The sequence below is a fragment of the Talpa occidentalis genome, unplaced genomic scaffold (genome assembly GCF_014898055.3).
Source record: "Talpa occidentalis isolate TD23 unplaced genomic scaffold, MPIMG_talOcc4v2.1 talOcc4.10, whole genome shotgun sequence".
Taxonomy (NCBI): Eukaryota; Metazoa; Chordata; class Mammalia; order Eulipotyphla; family Talpidae; genus Talpa; species Talpa occidentalis.
Genome location: NW_023600993.1, coordinates 35,955,894 through 35,972,923, shown reverse-complemented (window position 1 = coordinate 35,972,923; position 17,030 = coordinate 35,955,894). Strand labels below are relative to the sequence as shown.

The 17,030-nt window shown below is 39.8% G+C and overlaps 1 protein-coding gene across 7 annotated transcripts in view; it reads left to right on the top strand.

Moving 5' to 3' along the window:
• DCAF1 (DDB1 and CUL4 associated factor 1) overlaps window positions 1-17,030 on the top strand; it is a 68,818-nt gene that overhangs the window by 23,102 nt on the left and 28,686 nt on the right. For all 7 annotated transcript variants that reach the window (XM_037529871.2, XM_037529853.2, XM_037529880.2 and 4 more), the window contains 8 exons: window positions 54-167; window positions 6,193-6,330; window positions 8,931-9,443; window positions 9,751-9,852; window positions 11,408-11,566; window positions 14,103-14,282; window positions 14,733-14,942; window positions 16,194-16,363. In XM_037529871.2, the coding sequence (XP_037385768.1) occupies window positions 54-167; window positions 6,193-6,330; window positions 8,931-9,443; window positions 9,751-9,852; window positions 11,408-11,566; window positions 14,103-14,282; window positions 14,733-14,942; window positions 16,194-16,363 (1,586 nt within the window). The remainder of the gene's footprint in view (window positions 1-53; window positions 168-6,192; window positions 6,331-8,930; window positions 9,444-9,750; window positions 9,853-11,407; window positions 11,567-14,102; window positions 14,283-14,732; window positions 14,943-16,193; window positions 16,364-17,030) is intronic.

Here is a 17,030-nt window from a genome sequence, read left to right as displayed (position 1 = left end):
CTTCATTAATTTGACTAGCTTGAATTTCAGATAAAAGTATTCCTTCTTTACAGCTGGTGAATGCATATGTTATGACAAGTCGAGAGCCCCCTTTAAACACTGCAGCTTGTAGACTCCTTCTGGACATCATGCCTGGGCTAGAAACTGCTGTCGTCTTTCAAGAAAAGGTACTTATTAAAAAAAGAAGTCATTTTTGTTTTTTAATTAAATCATCATCTATTTGATTTGTGTTTGTTAAAATGTTCAGTAAAATGTGTAGAAGTTCAAGAAGTCAAGACATACAATAAGGAACATTCATGTGTTTTCAGAATGGAGTTGTGACCTTATCCAAACTCTTATTCTTTATGAGTCTCTATTACTGTAAGAGACTTACTACTCTGAGGAAGGCCATTCTGTTATTGATCCTAGTTAAATTAATTTAGCTAATAAATGAAAACCTATATTGTGCTGTGTTTTATACTAGGTACTGGGAAATTTTTTATTTTTTAAAGATTTATTTATACAAGAACTGGGGTACAGGTCAGAGGCATGGGAGGGTGAAAGAATTCACTGGAGACAGAGCAGGGAGCAGAACAGGCAGACAGACCAAAGACACTGCTGAGCGGAGCAGTGGGCGAGGTAGGAGAGGTCTGCCGCGCCATGTGGATTTCTCCCTGGCTGGCCGGGAATCGAACCCGTGCTGTGGACAGCTTCACAGCGTGGCACTCAACCCGCTGAGCCACCGGGGAGGCACGGGTACTGGGAATATTTTGTTAGCAGGATAGGAGCTTAAATTCATATATGTGTTTGGGAGGGCAGTCACAGGTATTTTACAGCATTGTATACAGGCTTAAAGATTTAAAGATTTAAAAATCTTGTTAGCTGCCACCCTTGGAGACCCCCCCCCAAAAAAAAATCTGTGTACTTGTCAAAAATATTTTAATGTAAAGTCTTTCAGAAACCAGGGCCTCCCCAGTGGCGCAGCGGTTGAGCGCTGGGTTGCGAAGCTGCTCGCGGCCTCTGCGGCGTCGGTTCGATCCCCGGCTGCTCCCCGGCCACTGGAGGAGGGTCCCACATGGCGCGCAGACCTCTCCTGCCGCCCGCTGCTCCCCTCAGCAGTGTACCTCGGTCCTTCTGCCTGCTCTGCTCCCCGCTCTGGCTCTGGTGAATTCTCTCACCCTCCCGCGCTTCTGACTGTACCAAGTGCGTGTATAAACAAAAAAACAAACAAACAAACAAACAAAACAAATAAATAAAAACATGCCTCTATAAAAAAAAAAAAAGTCTTTCAGAAACCAGCATGACAATGCATTTATAGCAGTGTATATGTATATGCAAGAATTATAGAAGATTTTACTTGTGCTTTGTATAAGTTTCCTGGTTGTCATGGTACAATAGAAAAATTATCTTTGGTTCTTTATAGTTTTATTGTTTATTTAGAATGAAGTGAATACTCTGGATTTCAGGAACACTAAAACATTTTGAATAATAAAACTTTTGCAAGAAGTTTTCGTTCTTAATAACTAATTTCTCCTAAATTGAGTGAAATGAGTTTATTCAAGTCTACTTGTGTATTAGGTTGGAAATAATAATGCCTTGAATCCAATGTCTTAGAGCACAGATTATAAACCTTTTTGATGTTTTCAAACCACACACCATTGAATTACTTGTAAATCAAACTTTTACTTGTTTTATATATTTTTTTAAGATTTATTTATTCATGAATACAGGAACCAGGGTACAGACTAGATGTACGGGAGGGTGAGAGGATTCACCAGAGACAGAGCGGGGAACAGAACAGGCAGACTGAAATACACTGCTGAGGGGAGCAGCGGGCGAGACAGGAGAGGTCTGCTGCACTATATGGGTATCTTGCTGGCTGGTGGGGATTGAATCTACGCTGCAGAGGCTGTGCTCTGTGCTCAACTGCCTGCGCCACTAGGGGAGGCCCAAACTTTTACTTGTTTTAAAAGTCATTTGATTCTATCTTGTAAATTAATGTGTCTAATCATTTATGGACAGATTGATACTGGTGTTTCACAAAGCTGCTGTTAAAACTCATTGCCTTGTAGCACTCTTTTTTCAGATTTTGTGAAGTATAGTACCTAACAAGTTTTAATTTTTTTTAAACTCATTTTAAGTCTGTTCAGGTTTTCTGTTTCTTCTTGAATCAGTTTTGGTAGATTGTGTTTCTAACAGTTTGTCCAGATCATGTAAGTTATGTAGTTTGTCAGTGTATTCATACTATCCTTTTATAATCCTTTTTATTTCTGTAAAATTGGTAGTAATGTCTCTGCTTTTATTTTTAATTCTAGTAATTTGAGTTGTGTCTCTTTTTTCCCTTGATCAGTTTACCTAAAAGGTTTGTCAGTTTTGATGATCTTTTCAAGGAAACATCTTTTGGTTTCATTGATTTATTTTTTCTATTTGCTATTTAATCTCCACTCTATATTATTTCCTTATTTCTGCCAGTTTTGGATTTCCTTTGCTCTTTTTTTAGTTTCTTGAAATGTATGGTTAGGTTGTTGATTTGAGGCTTCTTTTAAAATTATATTTGCTGCTCTAAATTTCCCTTTTAATAAAGCTTTTGTTGCATTCCATATGTTTTGGTATGTTGTGTTTTTGTTTTCATTTGTCTCGAGATATTTTCTTTTTACCTTGTGATTTGTTCTTTGACTTATTGGTTGTTTAAGAGTGGGCTGTTTAATTTCCACATAGGAATTTCCTTGGTTTATTGATTTCTCATTTCATTCCACTGTGATTAAAAAAGATTATTTGTAAGAATTCTTTTTTATTCAGTCTTATTTTGTAACCTATGTGGCCTATCCTGGAAAAGGGTTCATGTGTATTTGAGAAGAATATATTCTGCTCTCATTAGGTGGAGTGTTCTCCCAAATGTTTATTAGGTTTAATTGGTTGATAGTGTTGCTTAATTGTATGATTTTTAAAAATCATTGTCTATAGAAGAATGAATAAGAACTCTTAGAAAAGTCCAAGACTGAAAGGAAAAAATGACTTTTTGGAAAAAGAACCAAAGAACTCTTGGAAATCAAAATTTAAAGCTAATGAATTTTCATGTTTTAAAAAATTTTTAAAATTTTATTTTTGTGTAGAATAACTGGGATAGGCCAGAGATTTGGGAGAAGGGGCAGGTGGTGAAAGATTCACCAGAGACAGATTGGGGGAACAGAACAGGTGGATTTACTGAAATACACTGCTAAGGAGAGCAGCAGGTGAGACAGGAGAGGTCTGTGGCAGCATATGTGGGTTAGCTCCCTGGCCATGGATCGAGCGCAGGCCTTTGCGGAGATCATGCTGAGACTTAACTCCTAGGCTACGAGGGAGGCCCCTAGTGAATTTTCAAAGTTAATAGAGGAGTTAGAGTTTTAGACAAAGCTGAAGCTAGAATTAATAACTGAATGATGTGACAGGAAAAACAGTAATGAAGCTTATAGAAATAAGAAATGAAAATTATGAAAGAAGTTGAGATAGGGAGACTAGAAGGAGAATGATCAAAATGTGTCTAAAAGGAGGTTCAGGAGAAGAGAATAAAAAATAAAGTAAAAGGGCCTCCCCTGGTGGTGCAGTTTTTGAGTGCTGGGCCGTGAAGCTGCCTGTGGCCTCTGCAGCACCGGTTCGATCCCTGGCCTCCAGCAAGGGTCCCACATGGTACAGCAGACCTTTCCTGCTGCTCCTGCTGCTCCCCTCAGTAGTGTATTTCCTCAGTCTGCCTGTTCTGTTCCCTGCTCTGGCTCTGTTGAATTCTCTCACCTCCTGCGCTTCTGACTGTACCCAGTGCTTGTATAAATAAATAAATAAATAAATCTTAAAAAAAAGAATAATAAGGTAAAGGCACTATTCAGAGAGATGAGGCTAGAATTTTACAAATCAGTGAAAAACATCAGATTAACAAAGTCTGATGAAATATACCAAAGACAAAGAGACAGTATTAAAAGCAACCAGAGTAAAAAACATTCCTGCAAATAAGCAAGCAAAGCAAATTTACCATATCATCAATAAAGGCCAGGTAATAGAAAATGTCTTCTGAGTACTTCTGTAAACTAGAAATATCACCAAAATAAACAATTTTGAAGCAGAAAGGTGGTAATAAAAATTCTGGGCAACATATGGATGGTAAAAGGGTAGTTTGATTTAGTATATAAGTTTCTTATATAGTTTGGGAAAAGGAAACAGTAAAGGATACTTATTATAGATGGTAAATATATTTATATAGCAATAAACATTTTAAAACAGAATTCCTTAAACTGAATTTTTCAAAGTGTTAACTTAAAAAAGTTTTAAAATGTTTAGAAATAGGTAGGAGCATGACTTGACCCTAGGGAGATTTTTTTTTTAAAGATTTATTTATTTGTACATACAAGAGCTGGGGTACAGGCCAGAGATGTGGGGGGGGTGAGAGGATTCACCAGAGACAGAGTGGGGAACAGAACAGGCAGACTGACTGAAATACACTGCTGAGGGGAGCAGCGGATGAGACAGGAGAGGTCTGCTGTGCCATGTGGGTTGCTCCCTGGCTGGCTGGGGATTGAACTCGCACTGCAGAGGCTTTGGATTGCTTCATAGTGTGGTGCTTAACCCCTTGCGCCACCAAGGAGACCCGTAGGGGGATGTTTCTTAAGGTATAAAATCTATGGAGTTTAATAGAAAATATTGTTATACATACATAAAAAATAAGTTTATCATACAACATTAGTAAAAGATATGAGTATTTCACATAAATGGATATGAAAAAGCTGAATGTCATTATTTATTAAGGAAATTTTATTAAATGAAATATTTTTACGGGCAGTAGACTGCATGCAAAAAGTAAAACATCTGATGGCGACCAAGCATTGACGAAGGTGTAGAAAAGATAACTCACTGTTCGTGGAAATGTGAATTGTTGCAGTCACTTTGGAAAATAGTTCAGCCACTTCTAGTAAAGTTGAGCACGTACAACCCTGTGACTTAATCCTTCTGTTTCTAGTTGTTTAGGGATACTCTTGCATAGAGTGATAGTTACTTAAGTCTGTGAAATAGCGGCAGCAGAATATGGAGGTGAAGAATATCTGGAGGTACATTACCTGGGATTAGAATCCAGTTCTGCTGTTTTTTAACTTTGTGGCTTTTGATAAATTACAACTTCATTGTGAATCAGTTTCTTTTTCTGTATATATATTACTTCTTCCATTATAAGTTATTCTATATAAAGTCTGTCTTTGGTTAAGTTTTATATAAGTGAAAATTAATGATGAATGTAAGAATGTAATGTTGAGTAAAAGAAACAAGTTGCAGGAACAAATATTCAGCACAATGCAGTTTATACAGTTCAAAGCTTATAACAACATTTAACAAAAATTTAACAAGAAAATTGTTGGGCCTCCCCTGGTGGCGCAGCGGTTTAGCAACGGGCTGCGAAGCTGCCCACAGCTTCTGTAGTACTGGTTCTATCCCTGGCCATCTGCGAGAGTCCTACATGGCGCGACAGACCTCTCCTGCCATGCCCACTGCTCCCCTCAGCAGTGTATTTCCTTAGTCTGCCTGTTCTGTTCCCCGCTCTGTCTCTGGTGAATTCTCTCATCCTCCCGTGCTTGTACCCAGTGCTTGTATAAATAAATAAAATTTAAAAAAAAAAGAAAGAAAATTGTCAGATTTTCAGGAATGTGGATGTCCTTGGTTTATGGACTAGAAGGTATACCTGGGAGGTTTATATTTCTTAAGCTTGGTGGTAGATCATCGGTGATTGTCACTTCTTTGAATGGATTGTGTGTGTTTTTATGTATTGTATTTCATGGTAAAAGCTAGCAAAGTAAGTTTAGAATATGTGGAGTGAAGCACTATTTTGATGGAAGATTTCTTAGCATTAATGTTAATTGTGCATTGGGAACTTCAAAGAGGGATATAGAATTTTTAGCGCTCCCTTCTTGGTCATGGGACCATTTAGGGTAATAATAGAAAGTTAGGATTATATTATGTGATAGTTTATCTTTAGTTTGAGTTTTAATTGCTAAACAGAATTGTTTTACAGAGCAGGAAATTTATTTGACTAAACCATCTACTATTGAATATTTAATTACTTGCATTTTTAATCTTAACGAACAATACTGAAATATTTTATTAAAAATCTTTTTCGCTAGACTGAAATCTTTTATATCTTTAATTATGAAAATGGATTCCTTTTTTAAAAATTGTATTTCATTTCCTTTACTGTAGGAAGGAATTGTTGAGAATCTTTTTAAATGGGCCCGAGAGGCTGATCAGCCGTTGAGAACATATTCTACTGGACTGTTAGGAGGTGCGATGGAAAATCAAGACATTGCTGCCAACTATAGGGATGAAAATTCACAACTGGTAAGGACCATGTTAGAATGAATTTTTGCATAAGATAACTTGAATCGGTAGAGTTTAACTAGCATATGAATATTCTAGTTTCCCTTGGGTTGTTGATTTCTCATTTAGTTCCATTATGATTAAAAAAGATTATTTGTAAAAGTTCTGTCTTTTTTAATTTATTAAAAATACTTATTATATATTGCTTTATATTGGAATGTAGTTTTAATTTCAACATTTCTAGGTTTTTATAAGAGCATGATTTAGTTTTTTTTTTTTAAACATGAAAATAGGTGTTTATCTTGACAAAGATCCTGATAGCTTGTATCATATAAAGAATAGTGCCAGGCCTCCCTGGTGATACAGGGGTTAAAGTCTCAGAACTATCAAGCTGTTGCCAGCCACAGTGGCATGAGTTTGATCCCCGGCCAGGGAGCTAATCCACATGGCGCAGCAGACCTCTCCTGTCTTCCCCACTGCTCCTCTTAGCAGTATATTTCAGTAGATCTGCCTGTTTTGCTCCCTACTCTCTCTCTGGTGAATCCTCTGACTCTCTTCCTCTCCCAGTCCCCACCTCTGGCCTACATCCCAGTTTTGTTTTTTTTTTTAAGATTTATTTGTATTTATGCATATAAGAACTGGGGTATAGGCCAGAGTTACAAGGGGTGAGAGGATTCACCAGAGACAGAGTGGGGAGCAGAACAAGTGGATTTACTGAAATATACTGCTGAGGGAAGCAGTGGGCAAGACTGGAGAGGTCTGCCTTGCCATGTGGATTAGCTCCCTGGCTAGGGATCGAACTCATGCTGTAGTGGCTGTCGATAGCTTGATAGCACTGACTTTAACCCCTGTGCCACCAGGGAGGCCCACATCCCAGTTCTTGTATGCATAAATAAATAAAAATAAATCTTTAAAAAAACTATTTTAAAAAAAGAATAGTCCCATTTGCTTTGCCTCCTCAACATTTGGATTATGAAAATTTTCAAGCATATAACAAAATTGAAAGCATTTTACACTGAACAGCTATATATATACCACTTAAAGGTATCAGTTTATTGTATTTATTTTAATATACAGTCACTCATTCCTCCTTCTTTCTATCCATTTACCATTCATTCTTTTTAAAAAAGTGCAGTTCATAGTAAATTGCAGGGCCTCCATGGTGGTGCAGTGGCTGAGCGCTGGGCTGCGAAGCTGCCCGCAGCCTCTGCAGCGCTGATTCGATCCCCGGCTGCCAGCGAGGGTCCCACATGGTGCGCAGACCTCTCCTGCTTCCCGCTGCTCCCCTCAGCAGTGTACTTCGGTCCTTCTGCCTGTTCTGCTCCCCTCTCTGACTCTGGTGAATTCTCTCACCCTCCCACGCTTCTGACTGTACCCAGTGCTTGTATAAATAAATAAATAAATCTTTAAAAAAAAAAAACAAAGTAAATTGCAGATATAATTCCTCTTTATTTTTTTAATTTTTTAATGTGTTAATGGCATGTATTTTATTTATTTTTAAAAATTATTTAATTAATTTATTTATTTATACAAGCACTGGGTATAGTCAGAAGCGCGGGAGGGTGAGAGAATCCACCAGAGCCAGAGCGGGGAGCAGAGCAGGAAGAAGGACCGAAGCACACTGCTGAGGGGAGCAGCGGGCGGCAGGAGCGGTCTGCGCGCCATGTGGGACCCTCCTCCTGTGGCGGGGGAACAGCCGGGGATTGAATCGGCGCTGCGGAGGCTGCGGGCAGCTTCCTAACCTAGCGCTCAACCGCTGTGCCACCGGGGAGGCCCTCTCTCTCTTTTTTTTTTAAGATAAATTTTTTTTTATTTATTTTATTTTATTTATACATACAAGCACTGGGTACAGTCAGAAGCACGGGAGGGCGAGAGAATTCGCCAGAGCCAGAGTGGGGAGCAGAGCAGGCAGAAGGACCGAAGTACACTGCTGAGGGGAGCAGCGGGCGGCAGGAGAGGTCTGCGCGCCATGTGGGACCCTTCTCCGGTGGCCGGGGAGCAGCCGGGGATCGAACTGGTGCTGCAGAGGCTGTGGGCAGTTTCACAACCCAGCGCTCAACCGCTGTGCCACCGGGGAGGCCCGCTCCTCTCTCTTTTTAAAAACCAGTATACTAACGACATTTTTAGGTTAACTGAAAAAATAAACACTTAGCAGGAAAAGTAGGAGATAAAAGAACCTGAAAAATAGATTATATAAATATGTGTAATGTATATAGTGTTATATAATAGTACAATTAGAACAGATATAAGTTTGAGCAACCATGTTATTTCAAACACACTTTCTAAAAATTGTTAACATATGTAGTTTCTGCCTCTTCAAGTGTGATAGTCTAGCTCAGCTTGATCCAGACAGATCAATTGTGAAAGCTTTGTTTTCATGTGCAAATCTTCTGGTTGGCGTTCTCTGGGAAATTTTATGAGAAAGGAGACTTTTAGCCATAGTTAATTTTGTCAAGTTATAGGAATCATGTCAACATACATACTAGATTTTTACTAATATTTGTCATTGGAATAGCTGCATGAATGTCCAGTTCTCCTTAAGTGGAAATAAGAATTATTAAGAATCACTTAAATTGTGATGCAAAAAAGACAACACCTTTTATTTCACTGTCTATTGATAGGTAGCAATAGTACTTCGAAGACTGAGGGAACTACAGCTTCAGGAAGTGGCTTTGCGGCAAGAAAGCAAGCGACCCAGCCCACGAAAGCTGTCATCTGAACCCCTTTTGCCTCTGGATGAAGAAGCTGTGGATATGGACTATGGTGATATGGCTGTAGATGTAGTGGATGGTGAACAAGAGGAAGCCTCTGGAGATATGGAGATCTCCTTCAATCTTGATTCAGGCCACAAGACGAGTAGCAGAGTGAACTCAGCAATCAAACCTGAGGAAGGAAGATTGAGAAAAAGCAAGTCAGCAAGACAGGGTGACAGGGAGAACTTTAGGAAAGCTAAGCAGAAGTTGGGTTTCTCGTCATCCGAACCAGATCGCATGTTTGTTGAGCTATCTAATAGCAGCTGGTCAGAAATGTCCCCCTGGGTCATTGGCACCAATTATACCCTTTATCCTATGACTCCTGCTATTGAGCAGCGACTTATTCTTCAATATTTGACCCCTCTAGGAGAATATCAGGAGGTAAGCTTATTGGAGAGTAATGTTCACACACTACTGCATTTATTTCTGGGATATCTTATTGGTAGCATTTTCTACATTAATGTGCTTTTACTCTTACAGAGAAATTTTTTTGCTCCAAATTGGTAATGAAGTCTTATTCAGATCAATTCTGATGATGCTGAGTTGATCAAACTGTGTTCTTACATTTATCTTCATAAAAAGGGGGGGAAACAGTACCTCATTTCTCTAATCTTGTATCCTCATAATGGAATAAGAAATAAGTGAAAATAAAACCAAATGTTAAGACTTGTTTTGATCTTCATTTCAGTTACTTCCCATTTTCATGCAACTTGGATCACGGGAGTTGATGATGTTCTATATTGACCTGAAACAAACTAATGATGTCTTGCTTACGTTTGAGGCACTCAAGGTAAAGTTCTTAAAAATATTAGGTCACTGAGCATTTTACTGACATGGCAGTACCTATGCATTTTGGTGTACAGCTCTGGGTTTTACTGCTCAGGACATTTCTGTTGTCAATTCTGTTAAGGTAGTAATAAATGAAAAATTTTTTTTTTTTTTTTTTTTAAGATTTTTATTTATTTTTGCATAAGGAGCTAGGGTGTAGACCAGAGGTGGCGGGGGAGGGGGGGCGGATAGGGTGGGGGGGGTGAGAGTCACCAAAGACAGAGTGGGGAGCAGAACAGGCGGATTGACTGAAATATACTGCTGAGGGGAGCAGTGGGCTAGACAGGAGAAGTCTGCTGCTCCATGTGGGTTAGCTCCCTGGCCAGGAATCGAACTTGTGCTTCAGCGGCTGCTGATAGATTTTTAGTGCTGAGATTTAACTCTTTGCACCACCAGGGAGAACCCTAAATGAAAAATTCTTACTTAGGTAGAAGAGATGAAACTTACTGAGTGCCTCTGCAGAAATTCAGGGCTCAGTCCTGGATCTAGACCTGAGAGTGGCTTCAGTTACTGCTAAATAGAAGTGGAAAACTGTATAGTACCTTATATCATACTTCCTTTTATATATTTCCTCTGTCAACCAACAACACTTTTTCTACATTCTTAACTATTCACATATTGTATGATGATAGATTATCTAAGGTGATAAACAAAATATAAACCAGAGGATGAGTAAAGAAATGGAAGCAGACCCAAATTTAGAAAAGATAAGTGATGTCCCGAGTTGCAAAGGGACTGAATGTGGGAGGGTAGATAAGCCTAACCCACCAAGTTCATCCCTATCCAGTGAGAAGGAATAATTAAGAACCTCTGGAGAATGAATAATAATCAACATGACTGTCATGTAAAGTTCTACCTTCTGTGATTTTTTTTTTACAGTATTAAGCAAATCAGTGTCATTTCTTTAGGTATTATAGATGTTATGGAAATAGTGTGGGGCACAAAGGAAGGAGTGTATATTCTCCCTGAATATGAGATGATACTCTCTCTAGGTCTTTAAAGTCACAAGTTCAGGGCCACCCTGGTGGCGCAAGGGGTTAAGCGTTAGCACTATGAAGCAATCTGCAGCTACTGCAGCAGGAGTTAGATCCCCAGCCAGGGAGGTTACCCACATGGCATGGCGGACCTCCTGTCTCACCCGCTGCTCCCCTCAGCAGTGTGTTTCAGTCAGTTTGCCCGTTCTGCTCCCCACTCTGTCTCTGGTGAATCCTCTCATCCCCTGCACCTCTGGCCTACACCCCAGTTCTTGTATGCATAAATAAATGAATCTTTAAAAAAAAAAATTAAGTCACAAGTTCATTTGATACTCCAGAGCTGTCAATTATAACTTTGTGTGATGGTGGAAATGTTTAAAACGCTGTGCCACCAAGGAGACCCAGCAATATTGATTTTCTTTCTGTTGTGAGGGAGTAGTTATCTTCCTTGAAGAACTTTGAATTTAGCAGTTTAATGATTTATGAAGAGCTTGTGTGATTTTTCTAGATTGTTCCATGGTAACCTGTGTCCCTTTTGTTTAGCATCTAGCATCTCTCCTGCTCCATAACAAGTTTGCCACAGAGTTTGTTGCTCATGGTGGAGTACAGAAATTACTGGAAATTCCTCGTCCTTCTATGGCTGCAACTGGAGTATCCATGTGTTTGTATTATCTTTCCTACAACCAGGATGCCATGGAAAGAGTAAGTCAGTCCACTTAGGTATATAGGAATGGGATTGGGTGTGGGAACACTAGCACATTCATAGAATGACTTTTGGGTGAGGAAAGGCTGAATAGTTGCAGTAAATTTTAGTGAAAGAAGTAAGGAGCATGAATGTTTGGTCTTCACAAAGCATTCTAAAAATGTAAAATTGTTTAGGTCTTTTTTCCTCCTGTATATTAAAAAAAAAAAAGCAAGCTGGATTGGGATCTATGAGCTTTTTTTTGGCCATTTGTGTTGTATCAGGGTTAGAATTAGCATTTATGCTCTTTTCAGATATCCCTCAGTGGAGTTATATTTTGCATTTTTAAGTCAATCTATTATAAAAGCAACAGGTGATAGTTCGTGTATGTTAGTAAATAGTTTTTTTTTTTAAGATTTATTTATTTATACATAGAAGAACAAGGGGTACAGGCCAGAGGTGCGGGTGGTGAGAAGATCCGCCAGAGACAGAGCGGGGAACAGAACAGGCAGATTGACTGAAATACACTGCTGAGGAGAGCAGCGGATGAGTTCAGGAGAGGTCTGCTGCACCATGTGTGTTGCTCTCTTGCCGGCCGGGGGATCGAACTCGCGTTGCAGAGGCTGTGGATAGCTTCATAGGTTGTGTCTTAACCCCTTGCACCACCAAGGAGGCCCTGTTAGCAAATAGTTTTCATAGAAATAGAGATAGTTAAATCATTCAGTTGTTCTTGGGACTCAAAGATTCTCTATCTGGTTCTATTTTTCTGTTTAAGACTTTTTTACTTAGTGATTTTAAAAAAAATGTAAATGGGGCCTCCCCGGTGGTGCAGCGGATGAGCGCTGCATTGCGAAGCTGCCCGCAGCCTCTGCAGCGCCAGTTCAATCCCTGGCCACGGGGTGTGGGTCCCACATGGTGCGCAGACCTCTCCTGTCGCCCGCTGCTCCCCTCAGCAGTGTACTTCATCACTTTGCCTGTTCTGTTCTCCGCTCTGGCTCTGGTGAATTCTCTCACCATCCCGTGCTTCTGACTGTACCCAGTACTTGTATAAATAAATAAATAAATCTTTAAAAAAAATGTAAATGGGTTGTACATTTGAAAAATCCCTCAGTGCCCCTAGGGAAGCTCTTTTTTAATTCTTAAAATTTTTTTCCTTCAAGATCAACGTTATCAACAAACGTATGTGATCATTCGAGAATAGTAACCTAATCTGTGTACACTACAGTGTTAATAATGTCTAAGAAAGAGTAAGAGGTACCAGGAAATCTTCGGGAATGCTTTAGAATTCATTATCTGAACCATAGGAGACATCAGAATGTGTGTGACTGAATCAGTGAGTGAATGGGTAGTAAAGTTGTAGACGGTAGAAGCAGAAGACTCAGCGACTTTTTAGCACTTTGAGGAAATCCCTTACCTCTCTGAACCTCTTGCTCTTCTAAGTGCGAGTCCTGATACCTACATAATAGCATCGAAACATAAAGGATTTAAGCATTTATACAGTTTGGCACTACATTAAATATAGGTTGAGGGCCTCCCCTGGTGGCTCAGCGGTTGAGTGCTGGGCTGCGAAGCTGCCTGCAGCCTCTATAGCGCCGGTTCAATCCCTGGCTGCCGGCGAGGGTCCCACATGGCACAACAGACCTCTCCTGCCGTACCCGCTGCTCCCCTCAGCAGTGTATTTCGTTGGTCTGCCTGTTCTGTTCCCTGCTCTGGCTCTGGTGAATTCTCTCACCCTCCTGCACTTCTGACTGTACCCAGTGCTTGTATAAATAAATAAATAAATATTTTCAATAAATAAATATAGGTTGAATTTAAATATTTATCTAAATTTAAGTTGTTTAAGCTTGGAATGACTTGATCAGGTGTGACCATTGTATTCTGCAAGCTAGCTTTCTATACTGGTGAATTTTTTTTTTTTTTTATTTATTCGTTCGTTTGTTTTGTTTATACATGCACTGGGTACAGTCAGAAGCGCGGGAGGGTGAGAGAATTCACCAGAGCCAGAGCAGGGAGCAGAGCAGGCAGAAGGACCGAAGTACACTGCTGAGGGGAGCAGCGGGCGGCAGGAGAGGTCTGCGCGCCATGTGGGACCCTCCTCCGGTGGCCGGGATCGAACCGGCGCCGCAGAGGCTGCGGGCAGCTTCACAACCCAACGCTCAACTGCTGCGCCACCAGGGAGGCCTACTGGTGAATTTTTTTAAAAAAGATTTTAAAAATTTATTTATGCATACAAGAGCTGGGGTATAGGCCAGAGGTGCAGCAGAGTGAGAGGATTCATCAGAGACAGAATGCAGCACAGAACAGGCAGATTTACTGAAATACACTGCTGTGGGGAACAGCAGAAGAGATAGGAGATGGTCTGTTGCGCCATGTGGGTAGCTCCCTGGTCAGGGATTGAACTTGTGCTGCAGTGGCTGCTGATAGTTTCATAGTGCTGAGACTTAATCTCTTACACCACCAGGGAGGCCCTACTGGTGAATTTTTCATCCTTGTCAAAGTTTCATCCTTTCCCCAAATTTTTAAAAAATTATGTTTTGTTTTTATCTTTTTTTGCAGGTGTGCATGCATCCCCACAATGTTCTCTCTGATGTGGTAAACTATACCCTGTGGTTAATGGAATGTTCTCATGCCTCAGGATGCTGTCATGCCACCATGTTTTTCTCAATCTGCTTCTCTTTCCGGGCTGTGTTGGAGCTTTTTGATCGATATGATGGTCTTCGTCGTCTGGTGAACTTGGTGAGGTTCTTCAGTCATTTCTTTTAGTAAAGTGTAAGGGTCCTATTGCCTTGACTGCCCTTCAGAAGCTACTGATTGGAGGAGTTTTGCTATTATTCTTTGCAAATGAAGTCTTTTTCCCCCTGCATTCACTCGCCAGTGGGTAAAGATGCCACTGTAGATTTGCCTTGTATATGTAACCTAGGAAGAATTGCTGTCAGTTAATCTCAGTCTTCCTAAAAGTAATGGTTTTGTGCCTCTGTGTTTTTCAACATGATTGAAAGTTATATGATTTTGCAATTGGGTTTAATGTTTTGCTTTCATATGACTTTTAGTACATTGTGTACTTCATTGTATCTGTCTTGTTAAGTTTACCAAAATCTTTTTCTTCTTTATACTTTTTTATTCCTATTTGTACTTATACACACCCCTACCCCCTTTTGCCCCATTCTTTTGCCTCTTTCTTAATAGATCAGTACTTTGGAGATTCTAAATTTGGAAGATCAGGGTGCACTTCTGAGTGATGATGAAATATTTGCTAGCCGCCAAACAGGGAAACATACCTGCATGGCCTTGCGCAAGTACTTTGAGGCTCACCTGGCCATTAAATTGGAACAAGTGAAGCAGTCACTTCAGAGGACTGAAGGGGGTATTCTTGTCCATCCTCAACCCCCTTACAAGGTGAGTGAACTGTCTCAAAAGGGAAAGTTGTTAATATAACTGTGGTATTTTGGGCTGAAATTCACATTCAGATCAGTGGAGTCTGCAGATTACACAGTGGAGTACTCTGTTGGATTATCCTTACCCTATGTGGAGATAGAATACTTAAAAATTGATATAGTAGGTGAATTCCAAGGACTTGCTCTCAATTGAAAGTTGTTACATGGGATACTAGAACTGAAACATAAACTGAAGTGTGAGTAAAAGGGCTTTTATGAGAAGTATTATCTTGCCTCCATCTGTGTGAAATTTCGTTTTTGAAAGGGTATGACTCTAATTCCACTTTTCTATCATTTTTGAGCTTACTTGATATGTTTTAAGACAAAGGTTAGTATCTTCATGTTTTGAAAATCACAGATTGAAAGGAAACTAATTTTCTGTGGTATATTTTTTTCTCTATTTAATCTGTGAAGTATGTGCACCAACAAATTGAACATTTATCTTTTTTGACAAGATGTATTGTGAGTCTAGCTATACAGAAAATGAAAGATTGAACATTATATATTCATTATTTCACAAATGGACTGTTGACTCAAAAATGTGGGATTTGGGCCTCCCTGGTGGTGCAAGGAGTAAAGTCTCAGCACTGTGAAGCTATCTGCAGCCACTGCAGCATGAGTTCGATCCCCAGCCATGGAGCTGACCCACATGGCGCAGGAACCTCTCCTGTCTTGCCTGTTGCTCCCCTCAGCACTATATTTCAGTACATCTGCCTGTTTTGTTCCCCACTCTCTCTGGTGAATCCTCTTACCCCCTACACCTATGGCCTGTACCACAGTTCCTCTACGTAAAAATAAATAAAATCTTTAATAAAAAAAGAGGGCCTCCCTGGTGGCGCAAGGGGTTAAGCACGGCACTATGAAGCAATCCGCAGCCTCTGCAGCACGAGTTCCATTCCCCGGCCAGCCAGGGAGCAACCCACATACCGCAGCAGACTTCTCCTGTCTTGCATGCTGCTCTCCTTAGCAGTGTATTTCAGTCAGTCTGCCTTTTCTGTTCCCCACTCTGTCTCTGGTGAATCCTCTCACCCCCCACATCTCTGGCCTATACTCCAGCTCTTGTATGCATAAATAGGTAAATCTTTCAAAAAAAAAAGAAGAATGTGGGATTTGAAAACTTATTACTTTATTATTAAAACTTTTGGCCCATTAGCTATGCTAGAGAAGGTAACAGGCAGATGATAATAGTTCTTGAATATATTTCTCTTTATAGGCATGTTCGTATACTCATGAACAGATTGTGGAAATGATGGAATTTCTGATAGAATATGGCCCCGCACAGCTTTATTGGGAACCAGCTGAAGTCTTCCTCAAACTTTCTTGTGTCCAACTCTTACTGCAGCTTATTTCTATTGCCTGCAATTGGAAGACCTATTATGCAAGGTGGGATCAGAAAAAAGGTTTCAAATGAAATTAGATTCTGTTTTTTTGCTAAAGTTGATGTTGGTTAATGCATAGTGTACACTTAAACATTTATTGAACTGATTTGAAATTTTGGACACTTGGATCTGAGAAACTAGATTAAGTATGATATTTTTAATGTTTATGTTTGTGATCTTGGAGATTATAAATATTGCACAATAGGCAGGGGTCATCATGATGTGTACTCTTAGAGAAGTTACATAATGTACGTAGTTATAGTGGCAGAGGTGAGGTTGAAATCATGTCTTGAGACTAGAGTCCACTGCTCTTTGGGACTTAGACTTTAAATGTTTTTCTTTCACATAAAGCTCTTTTTTTTGCTCTTGTTATCGATATTTGCAATTCATTTAAAAGCAGTCATCACAGCTTGGTGAGGCTAAGAAACGGACAGCTGATAGAATTGGGGTTGACTGAGTATTATTTGAAGATGATGCAAAAACAAAACTGTATCTTAGAAAAGATGTAATATGAAGAGAATAGTAAGAGAGTTTATAAGTAGTGGTTCTTTACTTTCTTTTGCTTTTCACCCACTGCTATGAAAACAAGGACTTTTTTTAGGGTGTGGTGCATGTAGCTTCTTTGCTAAATCCAGGATACTAAATCTCGAAGGATACTTTTGAAACAACCA